The 20,668-nt window shown below is 42.6% G+C and overlaps 1 protein-coding gene across 1 annotated transcript in view; it reads right to left on the bottom strand.

The window, feature by feature from the left end:
• The window catches only part of zmat4a (zinc finger, matrin-type 4a), a gene marked incomplete at its 3' end in the record, with an annotated part of 174,445 nt that overhangs the window by 86,817 nt on the left and 66,960 nt on the right, over positions 1-20,668 (bottom strand). The window contains exon 3 of the mRNA XM_083978641.1: positions 9,227-9,316. Within this exon, the coding sequence (XP_083834767.1) occupies positions 9,227-9,316 (90 nt within the window). The remainder of the gene's footprint in view (positions 1-9,226; positions 9,317-20,668) is intronic.

Here is a 20,668-nt window from a genome sequence, read left to right as displayed (position 1 = left end):
TATAAAACTTCAACTGTATGGCAACTATACAAAATAAATAAACAAACACTAATTCAAACATTGTGGTATAATATCCAGATATGTTCAGGATATTTTGTATTAAAGCAGAAGTAAGCAATCCGGTCGTTTTGGCTAACTTCGTTAGTTAGTGTTGTGATATGCAGTGGTATGAGTGGGAACTGATAAGTAGCGCAGTGAGCAACCCGGACGGGTATTGATGTGACAAGCTGTACCTGTGTATGTGGCCTGAGATCTCCAGTAAACAACAGTTACCCTCTGAGCCACGGTGTTGTTCTTGTGCCTTACCGATGAACACTTCATGGTGGCAGTGGTAATGGACAGCCTACAGATGCGACGAGAGACGAAGAGGATCATCCGAGGATAATCACAGGAGTAGATGCAAGCCGGCAAGCCGCAGCTGCGCTAGCAAGGCTAAGCTAACCGACGGCAGCTGCGCTAACGAGGCTAAGCTAACCGACGGCAGCCGCCACTGTGTGGAGAGGAACCGAAGACGCCATGGCATCGCATCTACCAACGATGAACTGGTCCGACCCGGATCTGAGTGAGGCAATTTCATTGTTTAAACAAAAGATGTCCCTCTATATAGAGGACGAAGAAATAACAGATGCAGCTAAACAAGCAAGGAAGATATGCCGTGGCATCGGAGATGAAGGGCTGAAAAGGCTAAACGCCAGTGGTCTCAGTGAGGACGAGAAGAGAGTGCCTGGCAGTCTATGGAATTATTTTGAAGGTCAGTTAAAATTAAACGTGAACTTCAGAATCCATAGACTGCACTTAATGCAATACAGACAAAAATCAGACGAGAGCATTGACGATTTTGTGACCAGAGCAAGAACATTAGCACAAAAATGTCAATTTAATGATGAAGAGCTGAACGAACGTCTGATTGAGCTCATTATTGCCAGCACACCACATGATGCTCTGAGGAATGATCTTTATGGCAAACCCAAGGGCTATTCCTTAGCTGAAGTACTTTCAGAAGGACGAAAGTATGAAGCCTTATCAGCAGGCAATGAACAGTTGCATAAACTCGGCATGTCACACAGCGAGAAAATCCATGCAGTGGACAGAGGGTACACCTGCCGAAACTATGGCACTAGTCACAAACCACGTCAATGTCCTGCATATAATGATGAATGTTCTGCTTGTGGTAGTAAAGGTCACTGGGCGAAGTGCTGTAAGAAGACCAAACGTCAGAGACAGCAACACTTCAGTCGAAGCCAGAGAAGTAAGTCCCCCCCACCACAATACAAACAACGCTGGCAGACTTCAAAAAGTTATGGCAGGCGACGTGAGTCTCATGTTGATGCTATAGAGAGCAATGACACTGACGAAGAATGCACATACCAGAAACTGTTTCATTCTGTCACTATCAGTGAGAAATGCATGTATAGCATCCACAGCAAGCCATCCAGAGAAGAGGCCTACTCAGTCCTGAATGTGAAACCACCTGGCCTACCAGACCGTGGACACACACTACGTCTCAAGATTGATACTGGCGCATCAGGTAACACACTCCCACTACGCACTTTCAAGCAGATGTATGGTGAAAGGGCGGATATCCAGAAAAAGCTGAGAAAAAATTATAAAAGATTAACAGCATACAGTGGGCATACAATCACCTGCCTAGGGACTATTGACATTCCATGCCAGTATAAAGACTCTCAGTGGACAAATGCCAGATTCTATGTTGTGGATGTGCCAGGCCCAGCAGTAGTAGGGCTACCAACATGTGAACTGCTAAACCTTGTGACTGTTAATGTGGACACAGTGGTGGAAAAAGTACAAACGAAAAAAACAAAAGCACCAAAGAACATATCAACGAGTGCAGATCTGAAAAAAGCATATCCGGATCAGTTTGATAAAATCGGAAATTTCAGTGGAACAGCTAAAATCATACTGAAAGAAGATGCTGAACCTTTCATTGATCCACCACGTAAGTGTAGCATTCACATCAAAGACAAACTACAGGCTGAATTGAATAAATTAGTCAAACAAGATGTGATACGAAAGGTTGAAGAACATACAGACTGGTGCTCCAGCCTTGCATACAGTACAAAAAAGGATGGATCTCTGCGCATATGCTTAGACCCCCAAAAGCTAAATGTCAGCATTAAGAGATGCCCACATAAGATTCCAACAGTAGAAGAACTTAATCCAATGTTTGCAAATGCAAAAATATTTAGCAAACTTGACGCGAAAGCAGGTTATTGGTCAATACATCTTGAAAAAGACTCCCAACTGCTAACAACATTTCGGACTCCATTTGGCAGATACTGTTGGAAACGCCTGCCATTTGGACTAAGTGTTTCTCAAGACCTCTTCCAGGCCAAGATGGACCAGATTCTGGAGGGGCTCAAAGGTGTTGTCAGCATAGCAGATGACATCGCAGTCTTTGGAGAGAGCGAGGAGGAGCATGACAGAAACCTGATCAGTCTGATGGAACGTGCGGCTGAAACAGGTATCGTGTTCAACAGTGACAAATGCACAATAAAGCAGGAAAGCATCTCATTCTTTGGTAATATGTACACAGACAAAGGCATCAGACCAGATCCGGCGAAGATCAGGGACATACAAAAAATGCCGACCCCTCAAAACAAAGACGAACTGCATAGGTTTATGGGAATGATAAATTATTTATCACCCTACATACCCAAGTTTGCAGACAAAGCACACACGTTGAGGGGATTGTTAAAAAATGATGCACCATGGACATGGGACACGGATCACCAAAAGTGTTTCGAAGATCTGAAGTCAACAATTACAGAGAATGCTTGTCTGAAGTACTATGATGCAAGTACACCCCTAACCCTTGAGGTCGATGCATCACAGAAGGGGCTGGGCATAGCTTTAGTGCAAAACAATAGACCCATTGCTTTTGGCTCTAAAACACTAACTGACTGTCAGTCCAGATACAGTAACATAGAGCGGGAAATGCTTGCTATTGTGTATGGAATGCAGCGTTATCACACTTACCTGTATGGGAAGTCATTCCTTGTGATAACAGACCACAAGCCGCTGGTTACTATATGTACAAAACCGCTGCATGCTGCACCACCTCGGCTCCAGCGCATGCTGTTAAAGACGCAAGGCTACAACTATGAAGTTATGTACAGGCCTGGAACCCAAATGGTTCTGGCAGACACTCTCAGTAGATTACCAAATCCTGAAAACCATGGTGAAATTGAGTTGGATGAGCGCATCGATGGAGTAGAGGTGGAAATTGAGGTTTCAGAGTTGTACACTGTTGCACTAATAAATTTCTCTTCTGAAAAACAGGATGTGCTCCGAAAAGAAACTGCCAAAGATCTCAAGTTTAGTGCACTGAGGGAGCTGATCATACATGGATGGCCAGACAACATTAAGGACCTGCCAAAAGACCTCCGTGCTTATTGGTCTTTTCGAGATGAACTGGCAATGGAAGCAGGAGTTGTATTCAAAGGCAGACAGGTACTCATCCCAGACACTATGACTGATGATATATTAAAGCAGCTACATGTTGGCCATCAGGGCATAGAGAAAACACGGCGCCTTGCAAGAGAAAGTGTGTATTGGCCTCAAATGAATGATGACATTGAGAGAGTGTGTAGATCTTGCAGTGTGTGTGTGGAGCATCAAGATGCAAACCCAAAAGAACCTCTTCACCCACACAGTGTACCATCAAAACCCTGGCAGTTTTTGTCTTCCGATCTGTTCGAGATTGATGGACGTCAGTTTTTATTAATCGTGGACAGATATTCTAAGTTCCCAGTGGTGGAGGAAATGCCTGTGCCTGTGTCTAGCCATGCAGTGGCACAAAAGATGCGGATGTGCATGTCTCTGTTTGGGCGCCCTGATGAGATAATGACAGACAATGGACCACAGTACACAGGGCAGTCATTCCGAAAATTTATAACAGAGTGGGGGATCAAACATGTCACAAGTTCACCCCATTACCCCAAAAGTAATGGATTCATTGAGAGGCATGTGAGACACATCAAATCAATTGTAAAGAAAACTCTAAAAAAAGGTGAGGATCTCCATGTTGCTTTGCTGCAGGTCAGAGCGACTGCCATCGACAGCAAGCTGCCATTGCCTGCTGAACTGATGTTTGGGAGACCGGTCACAACCCTGTTGCCGAGTAGAGGTGACCCAGGTAAAGAGGAACACCGACTCCACCTACAGCAGAGGGTTGTAGACATGAAGGAACATCATGATCGCAGCAGCCACAGAGAATTACCCCCACTATGTCCAGGACAGCATGTAACAGTGCTGCACAAAGACAAAGGAACATGGAATCCAGCAGTTGTCTTAGAAAAGTGCACCGAGCCAAGGAGCTACATTGTCCAAACACCAAATGGCAACAAAGTGAGACGCAGTAGGAGCCATCTGCGGGGAATCTACAACTCACATGCACATAGGAGCCCAGTGAAGGTCTGTTTTGCAGAGCCACAAGCTCTGGAGGAGACTTGTGAGAGTGAACCAACAGAGGCACAACCAGCAGGAGCATCTCCCACACCAACTTGTGGGACGGATATCAACAGGGAGGAGCCCAGAGGTCTGAAAGCTGTGCAAACAAGATCTGGACGAGCTGTGATTAAACCAGACCGTTATAATGTGTGAAGTAAGAGATAACATCAAATGCAGTGCTGTAAAGTACTCTGAGGACTCTTTTCATTCTGCTTTGGGTTTATTTGGCGGCACAAGCACTAAAGAGGAAAATGTAGAATAAAAATGTGGTGATATGTAATTGTAGTTTTGTTAACGGTGACATTGATAGATTGAATAGATGTTTGATGATGAGATAAATAGAGGGGTAACTGAAATGTATAGTAAAGGTTATTGTGTTGCACTCCAGCTAAACAGGGGGGATGTTGTGATATGCAGTGGTATGAGTGGGAACTGATAAGTAGCGCAGTGAGCAACCCGGACGGGTATTGATGTGACACGCTGTACCTGTGTATGTGGCCTGAGATCTCCAGTAAACAACAGTTACCCTCTGAGCCACGGTGTTGTTCTTGTGCCCTACCGATGAACACTTCAGTTAGCAGCCCCCGCCCTCGTCATGGATCTATTGGTCCTCGTCCCTACGTCACCACATTCACGCGCATCCCTTGGCTGCACACACAGCCCTTCATGCCGTTCTCTCTCCTCATTGGATAAAGGTTGTAGGATACAAGGAAGTATATATACCAGACGTTTTCTCCTCGGCTTACAGCAGAGCAGAGTGACTGACTCCTGCAGCAGCCGGGGCGACCGCATCACAACAGCAAGCAGCTGCTTTCACTCTGCTTTACTGACACCCTTCTCCCTCTTCTTCTCTCCTATATATCACTTACTTACTGCTTTAAAGCAGAAGTAAGTGATATATTTGTGTTAATATAAGTCTTAAATAGTTATATCTTCCGACAGCAATCACTTACATAGAGTGTTTGGTCCGAAACACGGGTCTGTCAGTCCCTCTGCTGTTCTCTGAGCCGAGGAGAAAACATTTATCGTATCCTACAGTTTTTATCCAATGCGGAGAGAGAACGGCATGCAGGGCTGTGTGTGCAGCCAAGGGACGCCGTGAATGTGGTGACGTAGGGACGAGGACTGTTATGGTGCGTTCAAGGCAGCCCGTAACTCGTGTTTTTCCGACCTGTGAAGTCGTACCAGTTCGATCCGGTACGAGTTCACGGGTCGGAAGTTACGAGTGGCCGTTATAGTGACTTTCACAGGTAAAACAGGTCGGAAAAACACGAGTGGGTTGCCTGGAACGCTACAAAGTCGTAAGTTGTGACTTGAAGCTGTAATTTACGGTTTCAAAAGCCTGCCTGGAAGGCAGCATTAGCCAAAACGACCGGATCGCTTACTTCTGCTTTAAGTAAAATACAGTGAAATCTTTAGGGGTGTGCCAAAAAATCGATTCACATAAGAATCGCAATTCTCATTTAATACGATTCAGAATCAATATAAAATGTCCCAAAATCGATTTTAAATCTGCTGTCAGTCTCCATTTCCTTGGAATTTAAAAGGCAGCGCTATTTTTTTTAATAAAAAGGCACTTTTAATTTTGTTACTTAAAGCAGAAGTAAGCGATATTTTTGTGTTAATATAAGTCTTAAATAGTTACATCTTCCGACAGCAATCACTTACATAGAGTGTTTGGACTGAAACATGGGTCTCTCAGTCACTCTGCTCTGCTGTAAGCCGAGGAGAAAACTTTTCTTGTATCCTACAAGCTTTATCCAATGAGGAGAGAGAACGGCATGAAGGGCTGTGTGTGCAGCCAAGGGATGCGCGTGAATGTGGTGACGTAGGGACGAGGACCAATAGATCCATGACGAGGGCGGGGGCTGCTAACTCCATCGGCTGACAAGAAGTTATGGTGCATTCAGGGCAGCCCGTAACTCGTGTTTTTCCGACCTGTGAAGTCGTACCAGTTCGATCTGGTACGAGTTCACGGGTCGTAAGTTACGAGTGGCCGTTATAGTGACTTTCACAGGCAACAGGTCGGAGAAACGCGAGTTGTGGGTTGCCTGGAACGCTACAAAGTCGTAAGTCGTGACTTGAAGCTGTAACTTACGGTTTCAAAAGCCTGCCTGGAACGCAGCATTAGCCAAAACGACCGGATCGCTTACTTCTGCTTTGAGCAATATGTGATATTACTTTTATGCAACAGTTTCAACAATTCCATATACTGTAAGTATGGATAAATGTTTAAAACTCAATAAATGTGAAAAAGACACTGTAGTCACTGTGTCTTGCAAAGCAGACTGGAATAGATCATGAGGATCCTTGAGGATCCACCGATAGCCCGAAGCAGAAATCCTTATGAATCAAAACGTTTTGAATCGAAAATCGATTTTGAATCGAATCGTAGCCCCAAAAATCAGAATCAAATCTAATCATGAGATAGTAAAAGATTCCCACACCTAAAAATCATTCATATAATCCCCAAACTATCTTACAGTAAGGCAGTATGTTTTACATGTATAGCCTGACAAGACGGTTATGAAATGAACAGATGAGAGTGGAAGAGTGATGAGCTGTGACGTCCCACTTCCTACACCCAGGGCTCATCACTCATCACTCAGGTCCCACACGGTTCCTGTGGGAGTGATGGAAGCATCAGCAGAACGCTGAGGGGAGACAGAGCACACCAGTCTCCAGAGTCTCAAAGATCGCAAAGATCACATCAAAGAAACACACAGAGAAAGAGCTCAGGTAGGGGAGAAGGGAGGAAGGAAACAAGGAGAGGAGACAAACAGAGAAGAGGGGAAATGAAGAGGAACAGTGGAAGTAGTATACAATTACAGTAAAAAGGATGAGGAGAATAGATAAAAGAAAAGGATGTGATGCAAAGTAGAGGAAAACTTAGTGGAAATGAGACAGTTGGAAAGAAAAGGAAAACTAGTGGTGAGGAAATTGATATACAAGTACAGGATGAGAATAACTCAAAGAGAAAAGGAAAAGCAAAATGGTAAAATGGCAGAGTGGGAAGAAGATGAAAGATGAAAGAAAAGAGGAGCGAAAGCGAGAGAAAGTGGGATCAGGCGAAAACAGATAAGCAGAGGCAACAGAACAAACAGAGGGATGACAGCAGACAGAGAGAGAGAGAGATGGATTAGATACTGTAGGAAAGTGGAGGAAAGAAAATTATGCGGAAGTAGCTGATTTGAAATGAAAGGATAGTAAAGTAGAAAGCAGGAGAAGGAAATAAATGAAATGATATTATGGGAAGGAAAGGAAAAAAAGAAAGAGATGTGAGCAAAGGGAATGGGGGGAGGCAGATCCACAGAGGTGTGTGATGGGAAGAGGGGAAGTGATGAGAACAAAGAGAGACAGAGCGGCGGAGAGAGTGACAGTTGGAGGGAAATATAGAGTCGTATAGAGAAAGAGAGGAGCACGGAGGAGGATGAGCTGAGGCGACGGTGTCCCTGATGTGTTCTTATCTGGTTCAGAAACCCAGATTTCCAGACTGATATGTAGCGAAGCCCCCCCCACAGGTAATCACAGAGAAGACCTCAGCCTCCCTCACTCCAATCTCCCCAGCGCGGCCGCTCCTCCATCACCCCGGACTCCCACTGAAAGGAGCTGAGATTGAAAATGCCCGTCGCATAACGTCTCTACATGCTCCATGAAATCTCAACACGGTGATGCTTATCTGACTGGGGGGGGGGGGGGGGGGGGGGGGGATGAGAGGTACTGTTTTTGTCTTTTTCCCTGATGGATAGAGACAGCAAGCAACAGAAGTAGCTTGGAGCTGTTAAAGGGATAGTTCAAAAAAATTGACATGTCCATATAACGGTTGCAAATGGATACCAACTGTCTTCATAACAAAAAGACACACCAAAAACCATCTGAATACCTCCATGCTGCTCGTATGTAATGTCCGTCTTGTATTGAAGCCCCGAAATGCGAAATTGTCCCGAAAAAAATTAAATAAGTCTATTTTTCAAGCTTGTTTGTAGCGGAAGCTTCTCGGAGCTCCTCTTCCCGGTTCGTCAAATTTGGACGAACCAGGGTCCTTCGAGAAGCTTCGAGAAGCTTCCGCTACAAAACAAGCATGAAATATAGACTTTTTTTTTTCGGGACAATTTCTCATGTCGGGGCTTCAATACAAGACGGACATTACATACGAGCAGCATGGAGGTATTTTGATGTTTTTTGGTGTGTCTTTTTGTTACGAAGACAGTTGGTATCCATTTGCAACCGTTATACGGACATACACTGCTACGCCGTGACCCCCTGTAACTCAGAGAAGAAATTTCAATTTTGGGTGAACTATCCCTTTAAAGGGCTTCAATAACCTGAAAAAACACACACCACCACCACCCAAGCACTTATCGAACAGGGAATGACGGGCCGCGTAATTGTGTCTGTCAAAACCGTCATGTATTTTCAATTTACATGACAAGGGGATGCCGTCAGCAGTGTATCTTTGTGTCTGATGAAAGGTTGGCCTCCCCTGGCATCCAACCACAGCGCCACTGTCACTGTTGCATTGTTCACTGGTGTAGAAACACTGCTGTTTATCTGTCAGCTGCTCTGACACTGAGCGGGAGAGTGTGTGTGTTTGTGTGTGTGTGAGTGTGTGTATGTTGGGAAAAGCAGGAAAATCCATTAACAGTAAGGGTTTCTCAGTGAGGCTGGCAGCTGTGGATGTGGACTGACGTGTGCATGTTCCTCTGTGATTACTCAGACAAACGGCGGGGCGGTGAGAGTGCAGTGCGGGACTCACATTGTCTGTTCTGAGCTTCTTGGCGGGGCATCCTCCATCCACAGGATGTAGCATGTAATACAGTCGCACTTTGTTGGCGTGTTTCCGACTCTGGAGGAGAGAAGAAGAGGGAGAAGGGTGTCAGTAAAGCAGAGTGAAAGCAGCTGCTTGCTGTTGTGATGCGGTTGCCTTGGCTGCTGCAGGAGACCAGGATATCTAACACTGGAGCTCCTTTATCTAAAGGCCCCATGAAAAAAAAAGTACTTTAAAGGAGACATATTCTTCCCCTTTTCCACAAATTAAAATAGTTCCCAGGTGTCTTAAAGACATGTCTGTGACATGCTTTGGTCAAAATATCCCATGGATCAAACATCACAGCTCTTTTCATCCTCTCTAAACAGCCCTGTTCAGAACGGCTGGTTTCAGTGCCTGTCCCTTTAAATGCAAATTAACCACTGCTTGCCCCGCCCCTTCTACTGGCCCCAGGTAGGGGTGGGGTTATGCAGGTTCAAATCCTAGTTGCATCACTGGAAGACAACTGAGGGAACAGCTCGTAAAACCACATGGATTTCAACCTAGGGAGCCTGAAAATTACAGATTTTTTGTCAATTCTCACATTTTGAGGACTGGAAGGCAAGACAAACACGCAAATACAGTATATGTTAAAGAGCCTTCAAAATGTGATATTTCCATAATATGTCCCTGTTAACACTGTATCTACAGTACACAGTTAGTTGTTGATTTAAAGTTATTTGAGTATTTTTACATTAACATATTATGTAAAAATGTTTTCAGACGTTTGATGACTCATCCTGCACTCAAGGGCGTTCCTAATTTTGCATTCAATTAAAAATTGTTCCTGGAATATAAATCCTGCCAATCACCGTCACAGCCTCCGAGCTGTAACCAGCTGTTTCTGCAAACACTGTGTGTGTGTGTGTGTCCTAACTCTGTGGAGCATCATGAACGTTCATCTCTCCCCTGCTAACACCACTGCTACCAAACAGCATGGTCTCAATCAAAAACTGAGGTCCACAGGCTTGTGTGAAGGTGATGAGTCCCACAGGTGGTGCTTACTGTCAATTCAACATAATTGGCTACTGTAGACAGCCATCAATATCTCTAGCTTCCAGTTTTAACCTGAAACACGTAACCACATGGAACTGCACAGATGTTTCAGGATGTCTTTAAAGGGATAGTTCAACATTTTGGCAAATGCCATAATCCCTATAGTCTTAGGTTTATTACCTTTAATTGTCGACGCAAGCTGTTTTTAGATTGGCGGGGCAGAGACACGAGCTGCTCAAGAAATGGTACTTTCGCCTTTCCCTCAAAACTCATCATCCAACAAAATGCTCTTGTGAAGAAAGTATGACCTGCACATTCGCCAATGCTATAAAATAATAATGTATAATTTCTGTATGTAACATTAAGACACATGAAGCAAATACTTGGAACTACTTGCGTTTTTGAAATCACTCCACCCAGAAGCCGTGTCTAGGATGTAGTTTTGGCTACGCATTTGCTTTGAAAACAACTCTGTCTCGTAATGTTACATTAATATTTCATAGCATGGTGAATGTGTTGGTCACAGCTTGTCCACGAGAGCGTGTTGGAGTTGTTGGATTGTGTAATTTGATGAGGGAAAGGCGAAAGTACCGCATGCCGCACGTTTCAGCCCTGCCGATCTAAAAATAGCTTGTACCAACAATTAAAGGTAAAAAACCTACCGCTAAGACTATAGGGATTGTGGCAATATGCGAATTTGCCAAAATGTTGAACTATCCCTTTAAAGGTGCTATACTTATACTACATACATGTGGTATATGACCTCCTTTCACTTCCCCTGATAACACACACATGGCTACTTGGTGAACTCACCTTCAACCAAACAGCCCACAGAGAGTGGATTTACTTTGAGGCCCTTCTCCACAGGCTCCTCACACACTTTGCAAGGATGAATTGTCAAGCGGCTACTTTCACTTTCCCTTTCCCCACATCGATGTTTCTTTAATGAACAATTCACTCATCGACCTACACTTGGCTACCTGTAGCCGCCCCGATCAAATCAAAGCCTTCAGAGAGACGGCGTGGGTCAGCACCCATCTGCTTGAATTCAATCAGAGCGAGCGAGCCCTTGTGCTCCCTCTCTACCACTCTGTTCCTCTGAGGAGCGTCATCAGCTGATCCCTGTCCACGAGGCAATCTGAGTCCAGACTGCTCTCATCTGTGGTTCCCTGGTGGTGGAATGAACTATGCAGGAGCATCCATCTCTAGCATCAAGACTCTCTGGGAAACTCATCCCTTCGGAGATCAGGTCCTTTCCTGAAACCTCTTGCTGTGTAATTATGTCCTGGAACTCTTTACCTCCTCACAAAACAAATGAAGGCTCATCTAATGCAGCAGACCATATGACTGGGAACTTATTATTAATTTGAAATAAGTAGAGTTATTATTATCATAATAGTGACTGAAAATATATTACTAATGGATGGTACTGCTCATGCTATTATAGTGTATTAATATAATTATAGTGTTATTAAAGGGATAGTTCACCCAAAATTCAAATTTCGCTCATTATCTACTCACCCTCATGTCGATTAAGAGCTGTGAGTCCTCCGTGCCTTCTCTGAGTTATGGGGGGATCCGCGTAGCAGTATTTGGTTGTCAATGGATACCAACTTTCTTCGTCCAAAATGACACACCAAAAAACATCCAAATACCTCCATATTGCTCGTGTGTAATGTCCCTCTTGTATTGAAGCCCCGACATGAGAAATTGTTCCGCCGGTCAGTGCAAATCACGCGAGATTTGCACTGACACAGGAAGAGCAGTGAACTGAGACACTGGGAGCTTCCGCTACAAACAAGCTTAAAATATAGACTTATTTAATTTTTTTCAGAACAATTTCTCATATCAGGGCTTCAATACAAGAGGGACATTACAGACGAGCAGTATGGAGGTATTTGGATGTTTTTTGGTGTGTCTTTTTGGACGAAGAAAGTTGGTATCCATTGACAACCATTATATGGACAAATACTGCTGCGCAGACCCCCCGTAACTCAGAGAAGGCACGGAGGACTCTGAAAATTCTCACAGCTCTTAGTTGACATGAGGGTGAGTAGATAATGAGTGAAATTTGGATTTTGGGTGAACTATCCCTTTAATATATTGTGATATTATGCATATTGATGAGTGCACCCGGACCCTCCGTTACATGTGTATGTGTGTGTGTTTTATCGTTGTTATTATTATAAGTGTAGTTATGCTAGGAATGACTGCATGAATTTATTTTATGTCCTGGATGTTATCATTTATGTTATATTTTATGTACTTTATGGACCCCAGGAAGATTAGTGGTTGCCAAGGCGGCAGCTAATGGGGATCCATCCAATAAACAATAAACAATGTAACTTTAGCGCACTTCCTCGATATAATCTCCTTGCACTTAAGTAACAGATGTAGCAATTAGTATTTACACCGAGCTTCCTTTGCACCGAAGCTACTGGTGTCCTTTACTTGTAAGTCACTCTGCTAAAAGACTTAATGTAAATGTAAACGACTGCACATAAAAAAAATGCAAATGTAAAAAATAAATGTATCCCACTCCTCTGGACAGTGTGATGCATCATTATTATTACAAGGCCGTAACAAGTTGCTATTGGCTTCACCCGCACAATGTTGTTGTGTACCAGACACTGGGATACAGCAAACACTGTTGCTTGTTGAACAGGTGGTTTGATAAAGTTCTTATTGGCCTCCTATGTTTTATTGCACTTACAATAAAGTCCAATAACTCCACTAATATTCTAGTTACCTTCGTTTCAGCTGTTTGTGTCCACTGTCCAGCCTCCCACTTCCCTGTGTGTGTCGCCCCACCTCACCCACAATGCAGCAGTGTGATCGTAAAAGAAAATGGCGTTTAATGCATGGAGGACCCAAATTGCCTATTATTAGGGCAATTGCTGTATTTTAAAAAACTCAAACAAAACCTCCCTCTTCGTGTGCCGGCATCAAATACAGCTGCAGCCCTGTTATCGATCTACTGTATGTGCTGGTGGTCGGGCCACCGAGCCATGGCCTTGTAGTGATGAACTTTCAGAGAATTTATGAGCTGGATCTGCAGCTGCTGCACAGAGCCTCACTGTCAGCTTCTGCTCCTTGTTTAGCTGCTTCGCCCCACAACTTGACTGTTCTGGTTCACTCTCACAGATTTGTTTTGAAGAGGAGGAACAGGAAGATTTTCACAGAGGAAAAGCTCACTGACCACTGCCTACTATGGCAAGCGGATTTAACATTTAAAAGCTAAGTTTGACTATTCGTAATTACATTTTGAATAGTTGGATTTTTTATTCAGGATATCTGTAATTCAGTTTTGCCTATAGTCAAAAAGAACATTTCAGATATCCACAACTACGTTCTTCCTAGGACAAATAACGTCACTTTTGCCAGTATGGGGTTTGTCATTACAGATATCTACAATTCAGTTGCAGATATCCGCTATGTGAATTACGGATATCTGTAACTGAATTACGACTAGTACTAATTCCAGTTTGAGATATCTACAACGTCATTTTGACTAGTCATAATTCCAGTTACAGATATCTTCAACGTCATTTTAGTCAAAACTTAATTTAAGATATCCAAAAAGGGACATGTAGATATCTTTAATTGAGGTGAATTAAAGATATCTTGAACTGGAATTATGACGAGTCAGAATCAAATTGTAGATATCTCAAACTGGAATTAGTACTAGTCGTAATTCAGTTACAGATATCTGTAATTCACATTGCGGATATCTGCAACTGAATTGTAGATATCTGTAACGACAAACCCCATACACATGAATGGCAAAAGTGACGTCATTTGTCCTAGGAAGAACGTAGTTGTGGATATCTGAAATGACAATTGTGGATAGGAAGAATGTAGTTGCAGATATCTGAAATGTTCTTTTTGACTAGGCAAAACTGAATTACAGATATCTACAACACATATCCAGTCTGGCTTTTAAATGTTAAAATGGCTTGCATAAATTGCACCAGACAGTACTTAGATACCTAGAGGACATAGTGAGAGATTAGGTTGAAGAACCAGATGTTTCACATAAACACAAGTTCAACTGCTGGATGTGTGATCAACTGTTTTCTACAAGAGTATTGCCATGGATTTTGATCAATTTTCATTCATAAGGTTCTTGAATTGGTTCATAAAACTTATTTCAAGTTTCAAGGAAGAAAAAATAAACAATTATTGTAGGAAAATATCAACAGATTCGAGTTCTTACATCTACAAAATCCAGACAAATTGTCTAATCATCCTGTCCACCCTGGGAGCTGCCCACTGTATCTCTGCATTATTTTCCCCACAAATATTCCACCATGAAGGAGGATGTTTTTTTTTTTTTTTCTTTTAATATTCTCTGCCTTTGTTAGATAGCAGACAGTGAAAAATGACAGGAAATGAAGGGAGAGACAGATGAGGACGGGCATGCTACAAAGCTCCCAAATTGGACATTAGCTGAGGATTTTCTTCGTCGGTGCCTTAAACCCTAAGCCCACAGAGCGCCACTGAACAGAAAATGTAAACTACAATTTTTAGTCCATAATCATCTTAGAATAATAAGATTTGAAAGGACTGAAAGTACTGTCGGTGTTTGTTTTAAATGTCCAAAAAAATGTGTCTGTACGGATAACACATCTATGCCCCTCTATCAATAATGAAGTCGGCATGTGTAACCAATAAGCGATCATATTATCATTAAATACAGTAGTAACCTCCACTAAGGAGATAGAGGCATATATATCAAACATATGTCCACAATATAACTACATATCCATACAATACTTAGTTATTACATGTTTGAATGTACATACTGTATTGTATGCAGGTTAAATCTGTGTATAGGAAACCAAACCACTAATTGGTGTTATTGATTGGTTCTTTGAATAAACCAATAGAGTGATTTGAGGTAAAGTGATAACAGAGCAGCACTAGAAAAATCAAGACTGTGGATTAGTCTGACTGCACTTTTGGTAATATATATGATAAAGTCACAGTATCCATCCATCCATCGATCCATCCATCCATCCATCCATCCATCCATCCATCCATCCACCCACCCACCCATCCATCCATCCATCCATCCATCCATCCATCATCAGATCTCATAAAGATACAAGCTTCCAAGTTTCCATCCACATGTTTGACTGTACTGTGCATTAAGTTATATTGAATTAAAAATGCCTCATGGAAACGGTACATTTCGAATGTCATATCGCCAAAAGGTTTGTTTCGTCAATCTCATTGGATTTCCTCTTGATCGATAAAAGGCTTTATGTAATGAAAGCTGATTGAAACAGTTCCTTGCCGCATAAATGTGAATTGTGATCACGTTTTACATCTATTCTGCGATGTATTTCTGGCTTTTCAAAGACATGTTGAGAGTGAACAAAGAAAGATGCAAGTGGACAGACAGACAAACAGGCAGACAGGCTTTCCCTGAAGTATCATCAACCACCATCTCCCAGAACTGTTTGAAGCGTTGCCTTCCCAAACTACGGGTCGCCTCCGGTGCCATGCAGCATTTTGCTAACCCTAACCCTAACCCTAACCCACAACTGTATTTACATGCAACCGTCTTGGTATGCCACAATTACTTGGCACTATTATAACTTGTGCAGTATTTACCAACTTAACTCGGCTGGAATTTGTATCGTTTACTGGTTTCCAGGCAACAACTCCAGCGGCTTGTCACACTTGGCTTGTGTGTATTTGGTTTTACGATTCAGTTCAAAAATGACTGCAAAATCCTTAAAATGCAGGAAATCTATTCAATACACCAATTTGATTGCAAAACAGTGTGTGACGTCATAACCCACAGGTTTTTATTTGATTTAAATATCTTAGATGGAAACAAAATCTCACCGGATTTATTCACATTAATATTTTTAGCGAAGCTCAGACAATTCGATTGACAAGTGGAGGGATACAAAGCTACAAACTCACGCTCCCTTCTGTCAAACGGCTCTGTTTTAAAACGCCCAAACTGGAACACAAACAATCAGCACAGTCAAAGAATCCAACAAGAGTGACCTCACGTTACCTGCTCAACAGACTCATGCTGGTGCAGTCTGTATCCCACTGTTGCACACAATAAACACTTTAGGTAATCACTGTCATGTATTAATAATATTGCGATGAGAAATTGCCACTATAAGTGCATCGCTTTCACAATTCAACTAAGTCCTTGTTACAATGTGCTTTCAGAGCTTAAGGCAGAAAGATATCGAACCAGGCTGAGTTATTGTGGCAGGTGGCATCAATCTGAGTCACACTTTTTTCCTTTTCCTTTCCCTTTTCCAAACACCGGTCTGTGTCAGGGATCTGTCTCAGATTTGTGTCGCGTAGAGATCCCATCAAAAACCCAGAGAGGACTGAAATGAAGTGTACACTGCCGTTCCCTGACAACTGGATCGAATTGATAATTAGTTCAGTATGAGTCTTCTTACTAGCGGCCCATCGACCCCTTGGATTTGATAGCGGGGGGGGGGGGGGGGGGGACATATTTTGGAAGTAGAGATTAGATTATCTCAAACTGCTGGTGCTTCATGACGAGAAGCTGCAGATGTCACAGACGTCTGTATCAGATGTGGAGGAAAAACGGTAACACTTTACTTGAATAAAACTGTCATAACCATGACATAACAGCTGTCATAAACATCAATGAATACTTATGACAGCTGTCGTTAAGTGTCATTCGGTAAGTTATGTCACTTTTGATGCAAAGTTGACATTATTTGAGATGTCCTTGTTATGAGAACTTGACATCATTTTTAAAGTTTGGCAATTAGGTCTGCTATGACAGTTTAAATTGTCTTGATGTCAAGTTGTCAGAACAAAAACATCTCAAATAATGTCAACTTTGCATCAAAAGTGACATAACTTACCGAATGACACTTAAAGGGATAGTTCACCCAAAATTGTAATTGCACTCATTATCTACTCACCCTCCTGTCGACTAAGGGCTGGGAGAAGTTTCAGAGTCCTCCGTGGCTTCTCTCAGTTACAGGGGGTCTCGGCGTAGCAGTGCATGTCAATATAACGGTTGCAAATGGATACCAACTGTCTTCGTAACAAAAAGACACACCAAAAAACATCCAAATACCTCCATGCTGCTCGTATGTAATGTCTGTCTTGTATTGAAGCCCCGAAATGTGAAATTGTCCCGAAAAAAATTATATTTCAAGCTCGTTTTGTAGCGGAAGCTTCTCGAAGCTCCTCTTCCCGGTTCGTCAAATTTGGACGAACTGGGAAGAGGACGGACCCTGGTTCGTCCAAATATGACGAACCGCGAAGAGGAGCTTCCGCTACAAAACAAGCTTGAAATATAGACTTATTTAACTTTTTTCGGGACAGTTTCGCATTTCGGGGCTTCAATACAAGACAGACATTACATACGAGCAGCATGGAAGTATTTGGATGTTTTTTGGTGTGTCTTTTTGTTACGAAGACAGTTGGTATCCATTTGCAACCGTTATATTGACATGCACTGCTACGCCGAGACCCCCTGTAACTCAGAGAAGCCACGGAGGACTCTGAAACTTCTCCCAGCCCTTAGTCCACATGAGGGTGAGTAGATAGAATGAAATTTCAATCTTGGGTGAACTATCACTTTAACGACAGCTGTCATAAGTATTCATTGATGTTTATGACAGCTGTTATGTCATGGTTATGACAGTGTTATGTCAATCTTATGAATACCTATTCAAGTAAAGTGTTACCGGAAAAAACCTTGTGCGATGCTGTCGTTGCATCGTCAGGGAGAAGAGTTATAGATACACAATAGTGTGTAGTGAGGCATGGTGATGGGGGAAGGAGGGGGAGATTACTCCATCAGGTAGATGGACAACCACCGGCCTCTCCTCTCCTCTCCTCTCCCTCCACAAGGGCATGACAGACAAACTCATCGTGTCCGGTCAGCGGGGTGAGGGCGAAGCTGCAGGGATCTATTTGTCTTGCCTGTCTGGGTTTTTCCTGGCAGAGATAAAGCAACCTGAGCTCCATCGCCTCTTTGAGGAAAGATTGATCAAGCCTGGAAAGCATGAAGGACACACGGCGGCGGCGGCTCACTTAAAAAACCTGCCGTTTTGATTGTCTCCTTTGAAAAACGAACGCGGTATTTACATGAAAATGATGACACTTGTAACTCACATGAAAAAGAACAAAGCGGGTCATTATGTAAAAAAAAAACTCCAGTCTTGCTACTTATGCATTTTGGGAGAATATGAATTGTGAAGTGGTTCTATTCATGTTGTATTATAGCATCCACTGCAGCAGCAGAGATAAGAGAAAGAAATTGGAACATTCTGAGCATTTAAAATTCAAATATACTCCCCAATTTAGCACTAAATAATCAGTGTGAAATAATTAACTGCTTTTTATAAGATGGTAGAATCAGCTTTGTACTGCTACAACTGTGCATCTCAAAATGTGATTTTTTTATTTTCATTTTGTCGTGTAATAAAGGGTAATGAATGTGGGGGAAATTCTATTGCACATTTGTCTTTCATGGAGCGCAGGAACAAGACAATCAAGCAAAGTTTGACACCAATTTCCTGTGAGGTCACTGCCGTTAGCGACCACATCAAAAAGTCATCATTTAGCAGCAGCAGTGGGCTCGGCGTCCATTCACCCACTGAAACACATGGTTTCTTTTCCCCCTTTCTCTGTTTTTTGGTGAGCTGCAATCAATTGCTCCTCTGGTGCACATTATTTGTTATGTACCCCCAAAGTGCTATTTGTTTCTTTCTCTTTACACACTGAGGTAACATCTCTTTTTTGCAGCAGAGAGATGTTTCTGCAGCGCAAACACTTCCAGCTGCAAACTGGATACAAAGGCTCTGCTTCAGCAGCTCACAGAGGTCATTCCAGCTAATGGACTACCGTGCACATTAGCCTTGATAGTTGCCCAGTGTACTTGCTGATTACTTTAATTGTAAATGTAGGATATATCTCCATTTATTTGCATAACTTCCAATGGGGCTCAGCTGCAAATACTGTACAAATACAACTGCTTTTGCATTCAGCCGCAGTGCATAACAGAATCTAGTACTGTAAAGTGTAGTAATGGTTGGGCTTTAAGGGAAATAAGGTTGGTTTTAATACCATTCACTTAATTTCCCTCCAAAGACTGGGCTAACATCTGCTATGGTTGTTTTCAAAGGTAAGATAACCAACCAAAAGATACTGCTACAGCTGTATGCTGGATTATTTCTTGGACAGAAACAGTGTCCTCCTTGTTTGTAATATGTACGTTGGCATCCTTGTGGATAACAGGCTGGTCTGGGCATAGAACACTGGCGCTATTTTTACAAAGGCCCAGTTTTTTTTTTTCTCTCAGGAAACTTCGGTCATTTGATGTCAGTAGGTCACTCTTCAATATTCAGTATTTTAGCAAGTGTGCTTTTTTACGCCATTGTCTGCTGGGAAAGGGGGTTTAAAGGGGACATATGGAAATATCACTTTTTGAAGGCTCTTTAACATATATTTGGGTGTTTGTCTTGCCTTCCAGTCCCCAAAATGTGAGAATTGACAAAAAAATCTGTAATGTGCGGACTCCATATATAGGTTGAAATCCATGTGGTTTTACGAGCTGTTCCCTCAGTTGTCGCCCAGTGATGTAAGTAAGACTCAAATTTGCATAATACCACCCCTACCTGGTAGCAGTAGAAGGGGTGGGGCAGGGTGAGCAGTGGTTTATTTGCATTTAAAGGGACAGACACTGAAACCAGCCGTTCTGAACAGGGCTGTTTTGAGAGGATGAAAAGAGCTGTGATGTTTGATCCTTGGGGGATTTTGACCAAAGCATGTCACAGACATAACTTTAGGACACCTGGGAACTATTTTAATTTGTGGAAAGGGGGCAGAATATGTCTCCTTTAAGTCAAGAGGACAGACATAGGATCAGCAAATTAAAAAAGTTTTAAAAAAAGTCAGGATCCATCATTGGTTTGCCTACTGTATGACTCACAGAGAAGAGAATAGGAAGGAAACTGCACAATAAGGACCACCCACTTTATGGTGTCTTTAGGGAACTGAAGAGCTCCTTTAGTGCCAGACTTGTGATGCCAAGGTGCTCTTCAGAAAGATTTAGACGATCCTTTATACCTGGTGCAGTGAGGTTTTTTAATGAACATTGTTGTTGACTGCTGAGTGCTGTGGATTGTTTGTGTGATGTTGATGTGGTGCTGCCTTAGTCTGTATGTTTCCTTGCTGTATGTTGGCTGTCTTTGTGTGAAGGTGACATTCAATTTCCCCTCTAAGGGATAACTAAAGTACTTACATTTTAACATTTAAAGGGGAACTCTGGTCGCTTTTTTCCTTCTACAGAGCTCTCCCTACAGTTTCAGAGTGATTAGATTAAATTAGATTAGATTAGAAAAACTTGATTTACAATTAAGTGGA

Source organism: Trachurus trachurus (genome assembly GCF_905171665.1).
Source record: "Trachurus trachurus genome assembly, chromosome: 9".
Classification (NCBI taxonomy): domain Eukaryota; kingdom Metazoa; phylum Chordata; class Actinopteri; order Carangiformes; family Carangidae; genus Trachurus; species Trachurus trachurus.
The sequence above is the reverse complement of the archived record's forward strand: the minus strand, read 5'-3'. Positions and strand labels throughout refer to the sequence as shown.